The sequence below is a fragment of the Mobula hypostoma genome, chromosome 1 (assembly GCF_963921235.1).
Source record: "Mobula hypostoma chromosome 1, sMobHyp1.1, whole genome shotgun sequence".
Taxonomy (NCBI): Eukaryota; Metazoa; Chordata; class Chondrichthyes; order Myliobatiformes; family Myliobatidae; genus Mobula; species Mobula hypostoma.
The window spans coordinates 247,978,283-248,002,080 of record NC_086097.1 but is presented as its reverse complement, the minus strand read 5'-3'; the positions used below and the strand labels follow the sequence as shown (position 1 = coordinate 248,002,080).

The following is a 23,798-nucleotide window of genomic DNA, read 5'->3' as shown; positions in this document are numbered from 1 at the left end:
GGAAAATAACAGTAAATTACAGCAAGCATATAAAATAGTTAAATTAAATAAGTTCTGCAAAAATAGAAATAGTTGTGTTCATGGGTTCAATGTCCATTTAGATGGCAGAGGGGAAGAAGCTGTTCCCGAGTTGTGTGCCTTTAGGCTTCTGTACCTCCTACCTGAAGGGAGCAATGAGGAGAGGCCGTAACTTGGGTGATGGGGGTCCTTGATGATGGATGCCGCCATTTTGAGGCATCACTCCTTAAAGATGTCCTGGATGCTGGGGAGACGGGTGCCCATGACGGAGCTGGCTACGCTCTACAGCTTTCTTCGACCCTCTCCCCATACCAGACGGTGATGCAGCCAGTCAGAATGCTCTCCACCGTACGTCTGTGGAAGTTTGCTAGTGTTTTTGCCGACATACCAAATCTCCCCAAACTCCTAATGAAATGTAGCTGCTGTTTTGCCTTCTCTGTAGCTGCATTGATTGGAAATGAAATACATACATCGCGATACATTAAGCAGTGAAGTTTGTGCAGGCTACCCAGCATTCTTCTGGCACCAACAGAGCAGGCCCACAACTTATTAACCCTAACCCGTACGTCTTTGGAGTGTGAGAGGAAACCGGGATCACCCACAGCAATTGTGAACTGATCGAGCTAAGCGGTATGCTATCATGCTGCCTAAGATGGTTATCTTATAGGTTCTTGAGGGAATTTGTTTGGGGAACAATTTGCTTGGACACAGAGCACGAGTTTCTTTTTGTCAGAGAGGCTTGGACCTGGGGCACAGCCTCAAAACACAAACACACCCCTTTAGAAAAGAGATGACAAGGAATTTCTTCAGCCAAATCTGTAGAATGCATTACCATGGATGTCTGGGGAGGCCAAGTCATTGGGTATATCTAAAGCAGAGGTTTATAGGTTCTTGATTAGTCGGGGTGTCAAAGGTTACGGGGAGGAGGCAGGGGAATAGGGTTGAGAAGGAAAATCAATCAGCCATGATGATGGGCAGCATGGTAGCGTAGTTGCTAGCGCAATGCTTTACAGTCCCAGCGATGCTATTCCCATCAATGCCTGTAAGGAGTTTGTACTTTCTCCCCGTGACTGTGTGGGTTTCCTCTGGGTGCTTCACTATCCTCCCACAGTCCAAAGACGCATTGGTTGGTGGGTTAATTGGTCTTTGTAAATTGTCCTGTGATTAGGCTAGGGTTATATTGGGGGTTGCTGGGCCATTTGGCTTGAAGTGACGTAAGGGCCTGTTCCATGCTGTATCTCACTAAATAAATAAATATACATAGGGGTGTGTGTGTGTGTGTGTGTGTGTGTGTGTGTGTGTGTGTGTGTGTGCACGCGCGCGTGCATCTATATATATACACTCAAACCCAGCATAGCGCTGACTCGTTAAAATGCAATTATTCAATTCTTCATTAAATTTTTTTAAATGACAAAAATTCATTCTAAACAACACTTAAAACTTCTCAAGAGCGGCCACCATTACAGTCAACATTCAATCAGCCAATGAGAACACTTTACACGCACTCTGCGCCACTCACAGCCAATCACATATTAGTTCACGCTCTGCCTCCCCTGCATGTGTAAAACTTCTTGCTCACTTGCCAACTTATTCCATTTTTTTCACCCTTAATGTCTGGAAAACGGCCTGCATCTTCTAATGAGGGGAGTACACCTAAGGGGTCTAGGGAAACCATTAGCATGGATGTGAAACTCCTAGGATTCCAGGCGGAACCAATCATCTAAACCATCGTTGAACTGGCCAATGATGTGTGATTAGAGGGTTAACGATGGCGTTGTTGAAGAGTTCCTGCATTCTCATGGTGAGAGCCTTAATAATGACAAGCTTTGAGAATTGGCAGAGCAACACATCCTGGGTGAATCTGAGGACACGGATGGAGAAGAGGAAACTCCAGCAAGAAACCTCACCACAAAATTCCTCAGCACTAGCACCACCACGATCATTCAAATCATGGACCAGTTCATCGATGATAACCTTGACTAGCCGGCTGGTGACGCAGTGGCATCAGCGACGGACTCCGGAGTGAAGGCTCCTGAGTTCGAATCCAAGTCGGGCCGCCCCCCCGAGCACGCTTTCCATCTGTGCCAGGTTGAGCGTCGAGCTAGCCACTCGGCCTCGTGAAAAACAAGGGTCAAGTCAGGAACGTTCACATCGTGACTTGGTTAATCTGAAAGGAGACTGATACTATGTGCCAGACAAGAATGGCTGACTGTCTGATGCAACACAATAGGAAGGAAGACCCTGACTGGGAGCAAAGCAATAAGGCAAGGAGAGGTGTTCTTGACATGATTTCCTGCTACCGAGAACTGAAGAAAAGGCAGTCAAATCTCGACACCCACTTGAAGAAGAAACTAAAGTCAGAGGAGGACCCACAGCCTGGGTAGTTATAATGACCTCGCAAAGAGCTGACTCAGTGTTCCACCTCTGAGGAACGCATCCTCAGCGTTAAGCAACACACATCGAAGTTGCTAGTGAACGCAGGACGTCAGGATGAAGGGTCTCGGCCCGAAACGTCGACTGTACCTCTTCCTAGAGATGCTGCCTGGCCTGCTGCGTTCACCAGCAGCTTTGATGTGTGTTGGTTGAAATTCCAGCATCTGCAGAATTCCTCGTGTTTGCGTTTTTAAATCCTCAGCGTTAAGTTGGGTCTGAGTGTATAAATACACTTACATTAAGTATATATATTAAAGAAGTAGTCCCATGGAATCATGTCACATTCTAACAGTGACTTAAGTCATCAGATTTTCCAAATATTATGAGCCATTGAATGTTTTGTCTTCAATTCTTGCTGCATTGGTAGAGACACCATTGTTCCAACAGTGAAGAGCTTGTTTCCCTGTTCAGAAGCAGATAAAAGATATTCAGACATACCCACTGAGGTTTTTCTGTCTTGTGTTCCTCTCTCAATCTGTTTCATTTGATGTAACAGAAAGAAACCTCTTCTATAAATGAAACTCCAAGAGGATGAAACTAACCCCTTCAGGGCGAAGACCGAGGGAACCCATAATTGATAAAAATCTAACATCTGCCAAACTTGGCTCAGTTGGACCGGCTGTACCTGAAAGTCAGAGGGTCATGTTTGATCATGTAATCCCAGCTGACAATCCAGTGCAACATTAAATGAATGCTGAACGACAACTTCTACTCCTTAATGCAGTGTTCTTGCCCCATGCGATTCCTTTTTTTCTGCTCATTCGCCACAACAGAGTGTGACGAGAATACACATAAATTAAGATGTTTGCTGGCCTGGGCTAGCATCAGTGGCATCAGCAGTTGGTCTGCCACCTGTCCTCAGGGGAGGGAGAGATAAGGCACACAATGAAGCAGCATTTGGAGATGTTAATGAAGGAGCCATCAGTCTGGGTATTGTCAAGATCGGCTCCCCCTTTGAACCCTGAACTGTTTGAAGTGTGATGGACAGGCGATACCCCAGCAGGGGGATAAAAAGGGACAGGTTCGTTAAGGCAGGACACACACGACACCACGAGGTAACGAGACCCTGGAAGCGGTGCCCCCCCCGCAAGTTGGCGGGAGTCGTTTGGAAGGCTGGTTGCGGAACCAAGCCTTAGACGCACAGGGTGGAAAGGTACGATCAGCGGGAACCCGGTGTGTGTCCACCCTCGCTTGGGTGCTGGGTTCACTGCAGAGGATCGACCGCATCTGGAGGAGGGGTCACAGTCGGTGACCTCAGGTGACATCACAAAGGACGCGCCCGAAAGCTGCTTGTGAGCAATATCGCTGGTCTGTGAGTGGAAGCCGTTTCTGAATGATCATTCGTTCTTGTTCTCTCTCTCTCTCTCCCCACATTGTCCATCGCCACGGCAACGATTACTGCGAACTGAACTAAATCGGACTGAACTTTGCGTCACTTTGAAATTGGTCATTTACCCCTAGACAATGATAGAGCTTGATTGATCCTGTTATCTTAATTCTGTGCACGTGTGTTTATCATTGCTGAACTGTTGCATTTATTATTCTTTCGATTACTGTGTTGCTTGTTTTTTTTAATAAAACTTTCTTAGTTCTAGTAATCCAGACTCCAACTGAGTGATCCATTTCTGCTGGTTTGGCAACCCAGTTACGGGGTACGTAACAAGAGCAACAATGAATATACAAGTTTTTAAAGACACTTATTAAAGCGAATGTGGATCAGAAGCAACTTGATAGAGGTATATAAGACAGTGAGAGAAATACAGTGCTGTGCAAAAGTCTTAAGACACATACAAGGGATGATTGATAAGTTTGTGGCCTAAAGTAGGAGTCAATTTTAGAAAATCTAGCACAAGGTGGCATGCCTGAATGACTATCGACCTGTGCCTCTGACATCAATTGCTGTGAAGTGCTTCGAGAGATTGGTTATGGCACACATCAACCACAGCCGACCGGTCAACCTCGATGCTTTGCAATTCGCCTACCGGAGCAACAGGTCAACAGCAGATGCCATCTGTCTGGCTCTACATTCCTCCTTAGAATAGCTTGAGAATAAAGACGCATACGTAAGGCTCCTTTTCATTGACTACAGCTCTGCCTTTACTACCATCATTCCAAATAAACTGATTCCTAAACTCCGGAACCTGGGCCTTAACACTCAGATCTGCAGCTGGATCTTCAACTTCCTCACAGACAGGACCCAAGCTGTAAAAATAGGGGACAAGCTCTCCTCTACAATCACTCTGAGCACCGGTGCCCCACAAGGCTGTGTACTCAGCCCCCTGCTGTACTCACTGTACACCCATGATTGTGTAGCCAAGTTTCCATCAAACTCAATATATAAGTTTGCTGATGACACAACAATTGTAGGCCGTATCTCGGGTAATGATGAGTTTGAGTACAGAGAGGAAATTAAGAACTTGGTGGCATGGTGCGAAGACAATAACCTATCCCTCAACGTCAGCAAGACGAAGGAATTGGTTGTTGACTTCAGAAGGAGTAGCGGACCGCATGACCCAATTTACATCAATGGTGCGCAAGTGGAACAGGTCAAAAGTTTTAAGTTCCTCGGGGTCAATATCAGAAATGACCTGACTTGGTCCAACTAAGCAGAGTTCACTGCCAAGAAGGTCCACCAGTGCCTTTACTTCCTGAGAAAACTAAAGAAATTTGGCCTGTCCCCTAAAACTCTCACTAATTTTTAAAGATGCACCGTAGAAAGCATTCTTCTAGAGTGCATCACAACCTGGTATGGAAGTTGTCCTGTCCAAGACCGAAAGAAGCTGCAGAAGATCGTGAACACAGCGCAGCACATCACACAAACCAATCTTCCGTCCTTGGACTCACTTTACACTGCACACTGTCGGAGCAGTGCTGCCAGGATAATCAAGGACACGACCCACCCAGCCAACACACTTTTCGTCCCCCTTCCCTCCGGGAGAAGGCTCAGGAGCTTGAAGACTCGTACGGCCAGATTTGGGAACAGCTTCTTTCCAACTGTGATAAGACTGCTGAACGGATCCTGACCCAGATCTGGGCCGCACCCTCCAAATATCCGGACCTGCCTCTCGGTTTTTTTGCACTACCTTACTTTACATTTTTCTATTTTCTATTTATGATTTATAATTTAAATACTTAATATTTACTATTTTTAAATATTTTTATATTTAATATTTGTAATACAGGGAGCAGGAAGCGCAGAATCAAATATCGCTGTGATGATTGTACGTTCTAGTATCAATTGTTTGGCGACAATACAGTATAAAGTATAAGTACATTTATTTTCCAACATGGTCCCCTCCTACATTTACACACTTAGTCCAGTGGTCGTGGAGCATACGGATCCCTTCTTTATTCAACTCTCGCTACATGCACATACAGTTCAACTCTTTGAGTGATAACGCAGAAAGTTTGAAGTTAGTAACTCATCTCCTTCTACCTTAGGCCACGAACTTATCAATCACCCCTGCTGTGGACCACTTCTACAAAGAAGGGATCCGTATGCTCCACGACCGCTGGACTAAGTGTGTAAATGTAGGAGGGGACTATGTTGAAAAATAAATGTGCTAGGTTTTCTAAAATTGACTCCTTCTACCTTAGGCTACGGACTTATCAAGCACCCCTCATCTATCTAATTAGCGTGCCTAAGACTTTTCCACAGTACTGTAGTAATTTTATCTATTAGACTGAGCTGCGGATCACCACAAACAGTGGAGGGATGAGTAATGGCAAGGCGAGTTCAGGGGATGAGCCGAGATGGTATGTTGCAGGATCACTGCAGTTCCGGTGCCAGTGTGGCTGGCCCGGGAGTGAGGCTGGATCGCAATGGGAGCTGAAGGGGTAAGTCGGGGCCCGGGCAGAGAAGTTCCGATGCTCATTCAACTGGCCCAGGAACACCCTGGGCACCAACCTGATCTGAAGAGCTGGGCCACGAAACCTGGGCCCAGAGCCAGTCAATGGGCGGCGTGGTCTAGGCCTGGAGCCTTTCACGGCAGTGGTGCCTGGGTCCTAGTGTGAGGCCCGATACACTGTACAGACAATTTAAACGCTGGCCCAGACTGGAGGCAAGCAAGATTGAGGAGAGCAAGCAATTTTGCTCGGTCTCCTCGATCTTCACTCCTCTCTCCAGGGTGCCAGAGTCGTTCGTTGTTCCATCGTTGGGTCAATTTAAATGCCAGCCCAGATAGACTGAAAAGTCAGGACGAGAGGCGATTCCGCTCGTTCTCCATGATAGTCATCTCCATGGCGGTGAGGCTATGAAGACTACCCAGCTGCTGAGCTCTGAGCCTGCTATTGTGAGGAACTGATAAGTGAGGCTTTGGGTTGACACTGGGTTGCTCCAGGGTTCAGAACACTTCAATTCTTGGCATGATTTGTATTTGTTTTCTTTCTCATGCGCATCGAGAGTTGGTCTTTTATTTTTATTCTTTTTTTCTTTAATTGGGTTCTTTCGGGTTTATTACTTTGTGGCTACATGTGAGCAAGCAAATCTCAAAGTTGTATAATTTATACATTCTTTGATAATGGATCTTGAATCTTGAAGATAAAGAGTCTTTGGTTGTGGGAACTTCTCAATGGATGGGCAAGTGAATGTAGTTACCCCCTTTGGTTCAAGAGCCAGATGATTGAGAGGTAGTAACTGTTCTTGAACCTGGTGGTGTGAGTTCTGAGGCTCTTGTACCCTCTACCTGATGGCAGCAGCGAGAAGTGAGCATGAAGATCTCTGATGGGGGAGGCTGCTTTCCCATGACAGTTGTTCATGTAGATGTGCCCGGCGGTTAGGAGCGAACCAAAATGGCCAAGCGGTGTTAGCGATAAAGATTGGCTTCGTTTGTCACATATACGTCGAAACATCAAAATGTACATTCAACTGTATCATTTGTGTCAACGGCCAACAGTCTGAGGATGTGCTGGGGGCAGCCTGTAAGCATCACCACGCCTCATAGCATTCCCACAGCGTACTAACCCTACATCATGCATCTCTGGATTGTGCAAGGACACTGGAGCACCCAGAGCTGGTGTCAGAAGCACAGCAGCAGTTGTGGGGCTGCCCTCCAACATATCCTTAAAGCAAACAATGCAATTCACTGTGTGTTTTGATGTACGGGTGACAAATCAAGCTGATCTTTCAGAGAAGTCGTTTCCTCCAGCGAATTCCCCAACCACATTTGAGGCTTCTTCAAGGGAAACTGGACTTCATAAAAGTAGGGAGTGGGAAAGTGAAAAATCTGTGATGAACCCTTATAAAATACTGGTTCAACCACAAAGCGAACAGTGCATTAAATTCTGATCATGGCATCTTGGAAAGGATTTGAAGGCCCTTAAGAGGATAGAGAAATGATTTACCATCATAGCTCTTGGCACGAGGACTTTATATTACAGGAAAAGATGAGAAAAGGTGAAATTGTTTGCAGAGAAGTTTAGTTGAGATATTACGGAGGTTTGCAAAAATATAAATCCTCTCCAGATGTCTCATTAAAGAGAATTGTGTCCACTGGTAGAAGAATCCAGAATATACACTATAGAACACTACAGCACAGTAAAGGCCCTTCGATCTACAATGTTGTGCAGACCTTTTAACCTGCACTAAGATCAATATAATACTTCCCTCCTACATCGTCATTCACTTTTCTATCATCCATGTGGCTATCTAATTGCTTCTTAAGTGCTCCTAAAGTATCTGTCTCCATCACCACACTTGGCAGGGTGTTCCACACACCCACTTGTAAAGAACCTATCTCTGACATCCCTCCTATATTTTCCTGCAAACACCTCAAAACTATATCCCCTCGTATTAGCCTTTTTCACCCTGGGGAAAACTCTCTGGCTGCCCACTCAATCACTACCTCGTATCAAGTTCAAGTTTAATTGTCATTCAACTATACATGATGACCCATGAATACAGCCAAACTTCTACCTCGCAGTCACACACAGCAAAGACACATATAGCACGTCATAAACTTGAGAAAGTATGTAGATGCTGGAAATCCAAGGCAACACACACAAGTTGCTGCAGGAACTCAGCAGAACAGGCAGGACCGATGGAAATGAACAAACTGTCGACGTTTCTGGCAGAGACCCTTCTTCAGGATTGGAAAGGAAGGGGCAAGGTGTCAGAACATAAAGGTGGTGGAGGGGATGGAGGCTAGCTAGAAGGTGGTTGGTGAAGCCAGGTGGGTGGGAACGGTAAAAGGCTGGAGAGGAAGGAATCTGGTAGGCAAGGAGAGTGGACCATAGGAGATAGGGAAGGAGGAGGTGATTGGTAGGCAAGAGGAGGCAAAAAGCCAGAATGGGAAATAGAAGAAGAGGGGAGGGGGAGGGGATTTTTATTTTGCATTAGGAGAAATCAATATTCATGCTATCATGTTGGAGGCTACCCAGATGGAACACAAGGTGCTGTTTCTCCACCATGAGAGGCCTCATCTTGGCACAAAAGGAGGTCATGGACCGACATGTCAGAATGGGAATGGGAATGGGAATCGGAATTAAAATGCTACTGGAAGTTCCGCTTGCGGCGGATGGAGCGGAGGTGCTCTTCAAAGTGGTCCCCGATTATAGCACATATAAGATAGCCGTAAGCATAAGAGTCACACAGAAAATATATATATATAGTCCCAAGTCCCTGAGTGACATGTCCTGCATGGGTGTTAACGGCAAGAATAAGCAGTTCTCAGCAGCATGCAGCCAAACGTACACGCTCAAGGAACCCAGCTTGTCTTCCACTGAGTGAACACTGGAGGGCAGCCCCCCAACCCAACATGGGCAGCGAGCCACACTGCCACCGACCGGTGCCTCCTCTCCTGGACTGCTGTAACAGGCAAGTCCAAGACTCGAGGCCTAGTCCTTGCTATAACCGAGGCCAGACAGCTGCCCAGCCGTCTGTCTCACCAATACACAAATAGACTTGCAGCATTTTACAACACCAGTGTCCAACAGGGTCTTGTGATTGCAAGAGTAACATCCAGGACAATCACATACTGTTAGACTGCAAACCAGCTCCGTTGTCTTTCTGCATCAGGCAGTAACACGTTCCACACCAAGTCCTGCTCCTCCACCAACGAGCAGCTCACTGATGGGGTAGGCCTGCCAGACTTGAAGTTCTTATGTCCAGCATTATCATGCAATCATAAAAGAGATGACAAAAGCACCTTTGGTTGGTCCCTGAGAGGCCACTGCATCCGAACACACCACCATCTTACTGGAAGAATCATCTTGTACATATCTACTAAGTCACCTCTCATCCTCCTTCACTCCAAAGAGAATAGCCCTAGCTCGTTCAACCTATCCTCATAAGACAGATGAGAGAATAGATCTAAGTGGATTTACAAACGAACCAAAGAAAGCAAACAGAACATTGCTACAGCTGCTAGGGCTTCAACCTCGGACGGACTCAAGAGTGGGCTGTGGTCGGGTGCTTCCAGGGTGCTGCATCAGCAAGTTTGCGGCGCTGGAAGCTCATGGCAGGGAGAGTTTTTCTTCTTTCTACAGTCTGCATGAGATAATGGGACTTTCGAGAGACTTCGAGACTTTTTTTTACCGTGCCCATGGTCTGTTCTTATCAAATTACGGTATTACTTTGCACTGTTGTAACTATATGTTATAATTATGTGGTTTTTGCCAGTTTTTTTAGTCTTGGTTTGTCTTGTGTTTCTGTGGTATCATTCTGGAGGAACACTATCATTTCTTAATGCATGCATTACTAAATGACAATAAAAGAGGACTGCGTGTCCTCATAATCTAACCTAATCTAACCTCACATTTGATCCTATCTTCCAGAACAACCTCATAAAGTGACATTCATCAATATTAAGGCATCGAAATGAACAATAATTTTGGAAATATGCAGACCATTTCTTTTAACAAATATTATCCATACCACAGGCCCAGGACGATTTGTGAAGAATTTCAGAATTAACTATTTCTGCTTCTTCCCTTTCGAGTACAGTAGTGGGCCTCCTAGCCATTAAATAGGTTACATTTTCTCCTGTACAGACAATCTGTTTCCCCACACCATTTACCCTCAGTTTGTGTCCTCTGTTTTTGACTTTAAGTTTCAGACAGTTAAACTGGAACCAATTTCACAAATACTGTAAAAGCCTCACAAACACTCACGAGCATCTGAATCCAAGAATTTCAAAAATTCAAATACGTTACCAACAAAAATACTTAATCAAGCATAAAATCTTATTACCCTGGCATTCTCCCTTAGAATCCAACATTAATTTGTCCTTCGTTATTGGGGAAAATTACAGCTTCTGTTTGGTAAGCATCCTGGTTAGAACATACTTAGAATATAATACCATAAGACACAGGAGCAGAATTAGATCATTTGGCCCATCGAGTCTGCTCTGCCACCAATCATGGCTGATCCCTTTCCCCTCCTCAGCCCCACACCCTGGACCGCCCCATAAGCTTTGATGTCGTGTTCAATCAAGAACCTATCAAGCTCTGCCTTAAATACACCAGCAACCTCGCCTCCACAGCTGCCTGTGGTAACAAGTTCCACAAATTCATCACCCTCTGGCAAAAGAAGTTTCTCCACATCTCTGTTTTAAATGGACGCCCCTCTATCCTGAGGCTGTCCCCTCTTGTCCTAGACTCCCCCATCATGGGAAATATCCTTTCCACATCTACTCTGTCCAGGCCCTTCAACATTCCAAAGGTTTCAATGAGATTCACCCTCATGTGATAACCCTTTCATTTCCGGACTCATCCTTGTGAACTTCCAATAACAGCACATCTTTTCTTGATGAGGAACCCAAAACTGTTCACAATACTCAAAGTGAGGCCTCACCAATGCCTCATAAAGCCTCAGCATCACATGCCCACTCTTGTGTTCTAGACCTCTTGAAATGAATGCTATCATGCCATTTGCCTTCCTCACCACCGACTCAACCTGCAAGTTAGCCTTTAGGGTGTTCTGCACAGGGCCTCCTACATCCCTTTGCACCTAAGGATTTTGGATTTTCTCCCCATTTAGAAAATAGTCTGCACATTTATTTCTACTAACAAAGTGCATGACCATAGACTGGAGCATTGTATGGTTAAGTGCCTTGCTCAAGGACACACACGCTGCCTCGGCCGAGGCTCGAACCCACGACCTTCAGATCGCTAGTCCAACGCCCTAACCACTTGGCCACTCGCCACACTCTTATCTTGGTAAGCAGCATCATTTGTGGCACCTTGTCAAAGGCCTTCTGAAAGTCCAAATATACAACATCCACTGCATTCCCTTTATCTACTCCACTTGTAATCTCCTCAAAGAATTCCAACAGGTTTGTCAGGCATGATTTTCCCTTATGGAAACCACGCTGACTTTGTCCTGCAAACAACAGGAATTCTGCAGATGCTGGAAATTCAAGCAACACACATCAAAGTTGCTGGTGAACGCAGCAGGCCAGGCAGCATCTATAGGAAGAGGCGCAGTCAACGTTTCAGGCCGAGACCCTTCGTCAGGTCCTGACGAAGGGTCTCGGCCTGAAACGTCGACTGCGCCTCTTCCTATAGATGCTGCCTGGCCTGCTGCGTTCACCAGCAACTTTGATGTGTGTTGCCTGACTTTGTCCTGTCTCGTCCTGTAAAACCAAGTACTCCATCACCTTGTCCCTAATAATTGACTCCAACATCTTCTCAACCACTGAGGTCAGGCTAACTGGTCTATAATTTCCTTTCTGCTACCTTCCTCCTTTCTTAGAGTGGAGTGACATTTGCAATTTTCCAGTCCTCTGGTACCATGCCAGAGTCCAATGAGTTTTGAAAGATCATTTCTAATGACTCCACAGTTTCCACCACTACCTCTTTCAGAACCCTAGAGTGCAGTTCATCTGGGCCAGGTGACTTATGTACCCTTAGATCTTTCAGCTTTTTGAACACCTTCTCCCTTGTAATATCAATTGCACTCACTTCTCTTCCCTCACACCCTTCAACATCTGGAACAATGCTTCTGTCTTCCACAGTGAAGACTGATGCAAAATACTCATTTAGTTCATCTGCCATTCATCTGATATTATTTCTCTGCCCTCATTTTCTAGTGGTGCTATATCCACTCTCATCTCTTTTATTTTTTTACATACTTGAAAAATCTTTTTCTATCCACTTTGATATTGTTTGTTTGCTTGCTTTCATATTTCATCTTTTCCCTCCTAAAGATTTTTTTAGTTGCTTTCTGTAGGATTTTAAAAGCTTCCCAATCCTCTGTCTTACCACTAATTTTTGTGATGTTGTATGCCCTCTCTATATGGTGTTGAATTCTGGTCACCTTATCAGAGGAAGGATGTGGAAGCGTTAGAGGATGCAGAGGAGATTTACCAGGATTCCGCCTGGATTAGTGAGCATATCTTATGAGGATAGGTTGAACGAGTTATGACTTTTCTCTTCGGAGCAAAGGAGGATGAGAAGTTATAGAGTCATAGAAAAATACAGCACAGGAAGGGGCCCTTCGGCCCATCTAGTCTGTGCTGAGACATTTAAACTGCCTACTCACATCAACCATATTCCCTGTACCACTACCGTCCATGTACCTATCCAAACTTCACTTAAGTGTTGAAATCAAGCTCAATGTACATGGAAACAAAAACACGAGGAAACCTGCAGATGCTGGAATTTCAAGCAACACACATAAAAGTTGCTGGTGAACGCAGCAGGCCAGGCAGCACCTCTAGGAAGAGGTGCAGTTGACGTTTCAGGCCGAGACCCTTCGTCAGGACGTAACTGAAAGAAGAGCTAGTGAGAGATTTGAAAGTGGGAGGGGGAGGGGGAGATCCAAAATGATAGAGGAAGACAGGAGGGGGAGGGACCCCTCGATCGTGACCCCACTAAGGAGCACCAGGCCATCGTCTCCCACACCAGCACTGACTTTATCCACTCAGGGGATCTCCCATCCACTGAAGCCACACTCAGGTTGGAGGAATAACACCTTATATTCCGTCTGGGTAGCCTCCAACCTGATGGCATGAACACTGGCTTCTCTAACTTCCGCTAATGCCCCACCTCCCCCTCGTACCCACATCCGTTATTTATTTATATACACACATTCTTTTTCTCTCTCTCCTTTTTCTCCCTCTGTCCCTCTGACTATACCCCTTGCCCATCCTCTGGGTTCCCCCTCCCCCTTTTCTTTCTCCCTAGGCCTCCCGTCCCATAATCCTCTCTTATCCCTTTTGCCAATGACCTGTCCAGCTCTTGGCTCCATCCCTCCCCCTCCTGTCTTCTCCTATCATTTTGGATCTCCCCCTCCCCTCCCACTTTCAAATCTCTTACTAACTCTTCCTTCAGTTAGTCCTGACGAAGGGTCTCGGCCTGAAATGTCGACTGTACCTCTTCCTAGAGATGCTGCCTGGCCTGCTGCGTTCACCAGCAACTTTGATGGGTGTTACATGGAAACAATGTGTTTTTTTTGTGTGAACAACCAACACAGTCCAAACATGTGCTGGAAGGAGCCCACCAGTGTCACCAGCACTGTCCCCTCTAAGTGTGTCCCACACTCTCATGACCCTCTGAGTGACGGTGATTTTATATACGTGCACATGAGGAGAAGAGGCAGAATGAAGTGGTCAGCCAGATACTTTTTCCCAAGGGCGAAAATGGCTAATACAAGGAGGGCATCATTTTAAGGTGATTGGAGGGAAGTATAGGGAGGATGTCAGAGATAAGTTCTTTACACAGAGAGTGGTGGACGTGTGGAATACCATATCAGCAGCAGGGTGGTGGTAGACGCAGATACATTAGGAACATTTAAGAAACTCTTAGGAAGGTACGTAAATGATAGAAAAACGGAGGGCCATGTGGGATTAGATTGACCTTAGAATAGGTTAAAAGGCTGGCACAACAATGTGGGCTGAAAGGACTGTTCTGTGTTATACTACATCATCTCTCTGACAACCTGCCCGCACCAACTGGATTTCTACCCAAGTACAATCACATGGATGTTGGAGACAATTTAGCCATGGAAGAAGGGTGAAAAGAAAAATGACTTTTTGAAGGGATTTGCCACGGGTTCCTCCATGATGTACACACTTTACAGAATCAGTTACTGAACTTCCTGCCTTCGTAGAAAATAAGCTAGGCTGTCAAAAGTATTGCAACTCTTCAAAAACTGAAATCGGTCCAGTTAGACAGGATTTCGGACAAGTGGTCTGCTTTGAAATATTTGGAAGGTTCATTGATTTCTGATCCCATGCTGATCAAAAAGGCGAAAAGACATCTGAGAAGATGGACACTACAGAACCCTGCAAGATTTCAAGAAGGCGGCTGTTGCGCTTCGAGCTTCAGCAAAGTGTACAAAGGCTTGATATTTTGGGGTCAAAAATAGCTGGTGAGTTCTGAAAAAAAGTACTGAGTTCCTTCAGGAGTCAGTAGATGGATTTAAAGCAATAGAGTCACAGACCACTACAACACAGAATAAGGCTCTTCTTCCCATCTAGTCTACGCTAAACTAATATTCTGCCTAGTCCCATCAACCTGCACCCCAACCATAGCCCTTCATACCCCTCCTATCCATAGAAACATAGAAAATAGGTGCAGGAGTAGGCCATTCGGCCCTTCAAGCCTGCACCGCCATTCAGTACGATCATGGCTGATCATCCAACTCAGAACACTGTACCTGCCTTCTCTCCATACCCCCTGATCCCTTTAGTCATAAGGGCCATATCTAACTCCCTCTTAAATATAGCCAATAAACTGGCCTCAACTGTTTCCTGGGGCAGAGAATTCCACAGATTCACCACTCTCTGTGTGAAGAAGTTTTTCCTCATCTCGGTCCTAAAAGGCTTCCCCTTTATCCTCAAACTGTGACCCCTCGTTCTGGACTTCCCCAACATCAGGAACAATCTTTCTGCATCTAGCCTGTCTAATCCCTTTAGAATTTTATACGTTTCAATCAGATCCCCCGTCAATCTTCTAAATTCCAGAGAGTACAAGCCTAGTCGATCCAGTCTTTCATCACATGAAAGTCCTGCCATCCCAGGAATCAATCTGGTGAACCTTCTTTGTACTCCCTCTATGGCAAGAATGTCTTTCCTCAGATTAGGGGACCAAAACTGCACACACTACTCCAGGGGTGGTCTCACCAAGGCCTTGTACAACTGCAGTAGTACCTCCCTGCTCCTGTACTCGAATCCTCTTGCTATGAATCCATGTACTGTAACTATCCAAATTTCTCTTAAATATTGAAACCGAGCTCGCATGCACCACTTGCACTGGAAGCTCGTTCCATACTTGAAATTCCACCTCAGGTTCCCCTTAAACATTTCACCTTTTCACCTTTAACCCTTAACCCATGACCTCTAGTTCTAGTCTCACCCAACATCAGTGGAAAATGCCTGCTTGCATTTACCCAATCTATACTCATAATTTACGATGCCTCTTTCAAATCTCCCCTCATTCTCCTATGCTCCAGGGTGAAAAGTCCCTCTAATATTGTTGTAAATTTTCTCTGCACTCTTTCAATCTTATTGATATATTAACATGGTTTCTCTCTGAAACAAATCTTACTGCTGATGAGACTAGTGTGTGGTACCACTGTCTTCCAGAATTAAAGTTCATTCATTCGTTACGTGCTGTGTCATATGACATGGGCAAACACAGTCTTTTGACCATGATTGTTCTTGGCAAATTCTTCTACAGAAGAGGTTTGCCATTGCCTTCTTCTGGGCAGTGTCTTTACAAGACGGGTCACCCCAGCCATTATCAATACTGGTGTCAGTGGTCACATAACCAGGATTTGTGATATGCATCAGCTGCTCGTACGACCATCCACCAACCGCTCTCATGGTGTCACATGACCCTGATTGGTGGGGGAGGGGCTCATCAGGTGCTGCACCTTGCCCAAGGGTGACCTGCAGGGTAGTGGAGGAAAGGAGCACCTTACACCTCCTTTGGTAGAGACATATCTCTATCCCGCCACCCCGAATTAATATTACACCTGCAAAAAAAAGTATTTGACTTAAAACAGGATTCCTATTACAATATGGGCAAGTGTCAATGCAGCAGGCTAAGTTAGTGGTTACTGGCAAATACAATAAGCCGAGTGCTTTGAAGGGAACGTCTATTGATGGAATATGGATCCTAATGACTGGATTGACAGCAAAATCTTGTTGCCATTTGTTCCATCATTTTAATGTCAGATTAAAGAAATATTTGAGGTCAATCACAAAGCCAGAAGATACAACAATTGTACATAAAACACTGGGGGAACTGAGCAGGTCAGGCAGATCTATGAAAATGAACAAACAGTCAACGTTTCAGGTCAAGATACTTCCAGACTGGGAAGGGGAAGAAGCTGGGATAAGAAGGTGGGGGAGAGGAAGGAGGACACGCTGGTGGGTGACAGCTGAGACCAGCTGGGTGGGGCAGGGGGTGAAGTAAGAAGCTGGGAGGTGATACGTGGAAGAGGTAAAGGGCTGGAGAAGAAAGAAACTGATAGGCAAGGTGAGTGGACCATGGAAAAAGGGAAGGTGGAGGGGCTTCAGGGGGTGAAGAGGTAAAAAGGCGAGGGGCAGAGTGTGGAACTGAAGAAGAGAGAAGGGAAGGGGAAAAAAAAATCACTGGAAGGAGAAATCAATGTAGATAAGGTGTTGCTCCTCCAGCCTGAGGGTGGCTTCATTCTGTCAGAAGAGGAATACATTGATCGACATGTCAGAATGGGAATGAGGATTGGACTTGAAACCAAACTGAGCCTTCACTTCCAAATCCCCAGAGCGGCCCAGAGTAGGCCCAAAGCCTCTGTACTCGGTTCATCATATTAGCGCGGCAAATCACCGCAAAGCTTGCAGACATGAAGCACTGGACTGACAAACATTCAATGTGCAAAAGACAGCAAACTATGCAAATATAAAAAGAAAGAAAAAAGTAATAAATAATTAAGCATTGAATTTCAAGAGTAAAATGTAGAGTCCTTGAATGCGAGTCCATCGGTTATGGGAACATTTCAGTGATGAAGCAAGTGAAGTTGAGTGCAGTTACCCCCTCTGTTTCAAGACCCTGATAGTTGAGGGGGGTAATAATGGTTCCTGAATCTGGTGGTGTGAGTCCTGAGGCTTCTGTACCTTCTTCCCGAGAAGAGAACCTGGCCTGGGTGGTGAGGGACCTTGACGATGGATGCTGCTTTCCTGCGACAGTGCCCCGGTGAAGATGAGCTCAGTACTGGGGAGGGCTTTGCCTGTGATGGACTGGGCTGTATCCACTACTTCTTGAGGTATTTACGTTCAAGGGCATTGCTGCTTCCCTATCAGGCAGCGATACAACTAATTTGCTGAGTGGGAGATCTTGGAATGAGTTGGAGACAGTTCCTTGTGGATTTTACACGCCAGTTTTAAAAGGCGAGCAGAGCCCGGCGGGATTTGTCTATGGAGTAGAAGATTGCTTGGTTTAATAGTTACTTACTAAGGGCCAATAAAAAGAAGTGTGAGCAACTACTGCTGGAGTTTTGGCCATTGTTGGAGTCGTCAGGCTTTGGCTCAGCAGGTTTCGGCAAGATCAGGCACAGGCTAGAACCTAAGCTTGAGAAGTTAGACATATAACAATAGTAGGCAGGATGGTAGTTCAGGCAGCAGAATGCTCCTCCTGTGGGTGGCATGTTGCCTCCCAGGTGCTGTATGTCTCAGAGTGGCTGCAGATGATTCTCAAGGGGCAGTGAACCCAGAGGCATTGGTACAAATTGGCATCGATGATATAGATAGAAATGGGGAAGAAGTTCTGTGCAGTGAGTACAGGAAGCTAAAGAAGAGGCCAAAGAGCAGGACCTCCATGGAAGTAATCTCTGAATTACTCTCAGTGCCACGTGCCCGTCAGGGCAGGAGTAGGATGAGAGTACAGATGGATGAGTGGCTGAAGAAGTGGTGCACGGGACAAGGTTTCAGATTTCTGGATCACTGGGATCATTTCTGGGGAAGGTATGACCTGTACAAAAAGGACGGGTTGCACCTGAATCCGAGGGGGACCAATATCGTTGCAGGCAAGTTTGCTAGAGCTGTTGGGAAGAGTTTGAACTAATTTTGTAGAGGACCAGAGTGATAGGGCTGAGGATGGGTCAGTTGGTATACATGTCGATGCAGTGTGTAGTGAGACTGTGAGGAAGGACAGGCATGATAGAGCAAAATTGCAGTCAGCGGGATGATAACAAGGAGGGCAAAATTGAAAAGGGTGATGAATTCAGGACTGAATCAGAATCTGAATCACAATCACTTTATGTGAAACAAACCAGAATTAATTGTGGTTCGGTGCCAAGCATAAAACACAGGACAATACCATAACAGACAACACAATAACAACCAACAGTTTACAAAACAATAGTGCCAACAGCCATGAGCAATCATCAGTCAGCAGAACGGTCACACGTACAAACGTCACGTCAATAATCGATCTCGTGGATAAATGTGGACATATGAACAGATTCAGTCATCACCAACAGAAAAAGGAGAGCAGGAAAGAGCACTTGACAGATGTTATGCAGGGTCAGTGAGGGTATTACACCTGAGTGAGTTTTGTTGGGAAGCTGGACGGCTACAGGAAAGAAGCTTCGGAGATGACGTGTAGTCTTGGTGGCGACGAACTTGCAGTGTCTCCCTGAGGGCAATTTGGTGACTAGGCGACGGCTAGGGTGGGTGGAGTCAGCAAAAATTTTTTTCAGCTCTGGTGCTGAACAGGTCTTTTAATCTTCTTCACTGAGTGCTCCACTTGCTGCAACCTGCACTCGAAGAAGGAAGCGGTGGCAGGCTACCCCGGCCTTAGGCACCAGTATTACGGAAGCCTACTTGAACCAGGTGGGTATCTCAGACGGCCAAAGCGAGAGGTTAAAGATCTCGGTGAACACTCCAGCCAGTCGATCAGCACAGGTCTTCATTACTTGGCCAGGTACCCATTCTGGGCCAAATGCCCCAGAGACTGAAATCACAGACTCATTGATGGTTGCAGGAATTCTTGAAGGTGCGGCCTTGTTTTGATGGGCAGAGCGATCATAAAGGCATTGAGCTCACCTGGGAGCGAAACCTTGTTGTCGCCTACGTTGCTCTGTTTTGGTTTGTAGGAGGTGATGGCATTCCAGCCCTGCCACAGTTGGATTCCATGCTGGGTTGGGAGCTGGCCCCTCCTTTCGGTGCTGCACTCCGCTGCTCACTCGGTGGAAGACGAGCTGAATTGTGTTCATCCGCAGCCGCACTAGCACCTGATGAGGATCTGCTGCATCTTCAGTCTACAGGCCAAGGCACTCAGAGATGTGGACTAAATACACTGTGTTTGTGACTGCATGTTTTTCTTCTATCATAACTAGAGGTGCCGTGTCTGACTGTTGGTAACGTGTTTTACACCTTGGCCCCTGAGCAACGCTGTTTCCTTTGGCTGTATTCCTGTGTATGGTTGAACGGTAACTAAACTTCAGCTTGAACAATTACCTTGAAGAGGACAGGCTGCAGCAGCAGAAGACCATTAACATACACTCAGTGGCCACTTTATTAGGTACCACCTGAATCTCCTGTACCTACTAAAGTGGCCATCGAGTGTACGTATTTTGATAATTTATTTATTTGGAACTTTGAAGATGTACGGAGATACAGTGAAAACCTCATCTTGCACAATGTTCGCAAAGATCAATTGATTGCAACAGTGCATTGAAGTACAAAAAGTGAAGCCAGATTGATCTTCATGGCCTGCATATCGATTTCTCCTTCTGGTAATACTTTTCTTTCCCTTCACCTTCCCTCTGGCCACTTCCCTCTTCCCCTCCCCGGTGCCCTTCCTTCTTCCCTTTTTCCTATGGTCTACTCTTCTCTCCCACCAGATTCCTTTTTCTCCAGCCCTATGTCTTTCCCGTCTACTTAGCTTCACCCATCACCTTCTAGATTGTCCTCCTTCCCCTCCCACACCTTTTTAGTCCAACACCGTCTTTCCCGGTCCTGGTGGAGGTCTTGGCCCAAAATGTCGGCTGTTTATTCACCTCCGCAGATGCTGCCTGACCCGCTGAGTTTCTCAGCATTTTCTGAGTGTTGTTTACTATATACAGCACTATGCAAAATTCTTAGACACCCTAGTTTATACACACACACACACTATAATTAGGGCACCTAAGATGTTGGCACAGTATTGTCATAATGTATTGCACTGTACTACTGCTGCAAAAAAAAACAAAGTTCATGACATATATGAGTGATGATAACCCTGATTTCGAAATGGGACTCTATAAAATTAAAAACCCCCAAAAACTAATCCCTGCTACCCACACAATGTCCATATCCCTCCACCTTCCTTATGTCCATGCACCTATTCAAACACCTATTTGCCACTACCACTGTAACAGGAAACGCATTCCAGGCATCCACCGCTCTCTGAGTAAAAAACTTACACCTCACATCCCTTTTCAGCCTATTCCCTTTCACCCTCAATGCATGCCCTCCGGTATGAGACATTTCAACCCTGTGAAATAGATACTCTCTGTCCACTCTGTCTACACCTTTAATAATCTTCCAAATCGTGATCAGATCTTCCTATTTTATTGATTGCTGCATTTATGGAGAGGAATTCATTCATGAAGTGAAGAAAAACAAAGCAAAAAGTTGTTTGCAAACATGGGTGAGACAGGAAAAAGGGACTATAGCAACCCTTACCTTGCCGTCGTCTGAACAAATCCCAATATATTCTCCACTTTCATCCAGGCTGATCTGATTCACCTTCACCGAGCTCTGAAATGCAGGAAAGAAGACAGAGCATGTCACTGATCCACACATCAGGGATACCATCGTAGTCTCATCGGACTGATCACTGATCCACACATCAGGGATACCATCGTAGTCTCATCGGACAGATCACTGATCCACACATCAGGGATACGATCATAGTCTCATCGGACTGATCACTGATTAACACCAGCGATATGATCATAGTATCATTGAACTGATACTGATCCACACACCAGGGATACAATCGTAGTCTCATCAGACAGATCACTGATTAACACGTTTCAGGCCCTGACCCTACATCAGGACTGGAAAGGAAGAGAATAAGATGAGGGGAGCTGACAGATGACAACGACCCCCACCTTCTTATACTGGCTTTTGTCCCCCCCCTTACCAGTTAGATAAAGGGTCTCAGCCAGAATCATCGACTGTTTATTCCCCTCCCCCCCGCCATAGTTATTTATATTGAAATTAGAAAATCAGTCCATAAAGTGCCAGTTTGTTATAAATGATGATGAGAACTGAAAATGAGGGGAGGAAGAACTTGACAAATTGTAGGGCGATGCTCAGAAACAGTAAGGAAGGTAAGCAGGGAGGTACATAGGACAAGGTCACAGAAACTCCCAAATCATTTCATTTTACGTGCAGAAGAGTAACCAGGGAAACAGAAGGACCCATTAAGGACCAATGGACTATCCAGAATCAGAAACAGATTTTCTATCACTGATATATGCCCATCAGACCAGAAGACAAGACATTGAAGCAGAATTGGACCAATTGGCCCATTAAGTCTGCCCTGCCATTCCATCATGGCTGATTTATTATCCTGCTCAACCCCATTTTCCTGAGTTCTCCCGGTAACATTTGACACCCTTACTAATTGTAACGCCCTGGGAAAGGTTTCATTGCTAATGTAATGGTCTTTCTGTAGAAACACTGCTAATCGTTTTTCTGTAGCAGCAGTGTTTGGGTTATGGCTGGAGATAACGGGGGCTTTGGAATGTGTGCCGTCCAGTGAAGGAAGTGTTTTTTTTCTTGTTGTGTGCCTGAGACCAAGGTGATCTGTGTCTTTTGTTCGGCGGGAGATGGAGAGAGGAAGGAGAGGTTGTAGACATCGGAAAGGAGTGGACTTGGAGTGGGGCCGGGAGTTGACGAAGCCCGGGGAAATCGATGGAGGATCAGTGAAAGGGAAACCGTGAGCTCCAACTTGTGCATGTTAGACTGTTTCATCAAAATGGGCTCTTTTCTTTTTGTTTTATTTTACTAACCCGTTAGTCAAATTGAGCATTACAAAGCTAAATCGTTCAATTGTATATGGTGTACAGTTTGTTATTTCGTGGTACTGATTTGTAACAGTCTTTGCTGGGAGCCACAGGACATGGGTGAAAAATATTCTTGAATGAATATTTCTCAGAGGTATTTGTTAAGAAGCATGATATTGTGTAGGGAGAATACAAGAGGAGTGGGAGTCAGAATTCTATAACCTGTTAAAGGGCAGAGTAGCAGATCAGACTTAGCTCCAGAGCGAGCACCTCCTCTCTATCCGCCAAAAGTGGAACTTCCCCCAGTGGCCAAATATTTTACTTCTCATTCTTAACCCCCTTCCAACATGTTGGACCATGGACTCATCGTGTGCCAGGAAGAGGCCACTCTCAGAGAAGAGGAACAACACCTTGTATTCCATCTGGGTACCCTCCAACCTCAGAATGGAGGAACAACACCATCTGGGTAGCCTCCAACCTGTTGGCATGAATATCAATTTTTCCTTCTGGTAACAAAAAATTCTCTCCCACCCCTTTTCTTCTATTCCCCACTCTGGCTGCTTACCTCTTCTCACCTGCCTATCACCTCCCCCTGGGTCCCTTGCTCCTTCCCTTTCTCCTCTGATCCACTTTCCTCTCCCATCAAATTCCTTCCTCTCCAGCCTTTTATCCTTCCCACCCATCTGGCTTCACCTATCACCTTCCTCTTCCCCCACCTTTCTATTCTGGTAACTTCCATCCTCCTTTCCAGTCCTGAAGAAGGGTTTCAACCCAAAATGTTGACTGTTTGTTCATTTCCATAAGACACTGCCTGACTTGCTGAGTTCCTCCAGCATTTTGTGAGTTGCTTTGGATTTCCAGCATCTGCAGAATTTCTTCTGTTTAGAAGTCCTTCGTGCCTGATGTGATACATCCTGGCTACTCTGGGAGACAAGGAAGGAAATTGCTGGGGGCTGAACAAAAAGTTTTCAAATGGTTCAAATAGTCTATATACTACTAAAACTCCCATGCTCTGTCCTTCTGTTTGTCTGTTTGTGACCTCCAATTAGCACAAATGGTGCATTACAACGGCAGTTTTTTTGGCTAAATCGAATTAAAATGCGCTAACTTACAGAATGCAGGCGAAGTTCAGGGTTATATATTCGTATAAAATTGCTCATTCGCCAAAATAAACAGGCTCCCTTTTAACCCAAGACCCAATCAGCCATCATGGAAATCGGGACGCGACAGCCCGGGGCATGTGCACGGCCAGTCTCAGCAGCGACACCTAACAGAGCAAAAGAGCAGGGCAGCTCTATTTCACAGCGTCACATTCTGCTAATCACCACCATCAGCATGTGCAGGATTGGGACAGATCTAACTGCCACCCATCAATAAGAGATAATTAAATCTTATTGTAATGACGTACTTCAAGACACCCATA

The 23,798-nt window shown here is 45.6% G+C and overlaps 1 protein-coding gene across 3 annotated transcripts in view; it reads right to left on the bottom strand.

Moving 5' to 3' along the window:
• vps41 (VPS41 subunit of HOPS complex) overlaps positions 1 to 23,798 on the bottom strand; it is a 237,190-nt gene that overhangs the window by 135,670 nt on the left and 77,722 nt on the right. For all 3 annotated transcript variants that reach the window (XM_063042399.1, XM_063042407.1, XM_063042410.1), the window contains one exon: positions 21,045 to 21,119. In XM_063042399.1, coding sequence (XP_062898469.1) covers positions 21,045 to 21,119 — 75 coding nt within the window. The remainder of the gene's footprint in view (positions 1 to 21,044; positions 21,120 to 23,798) is intronic.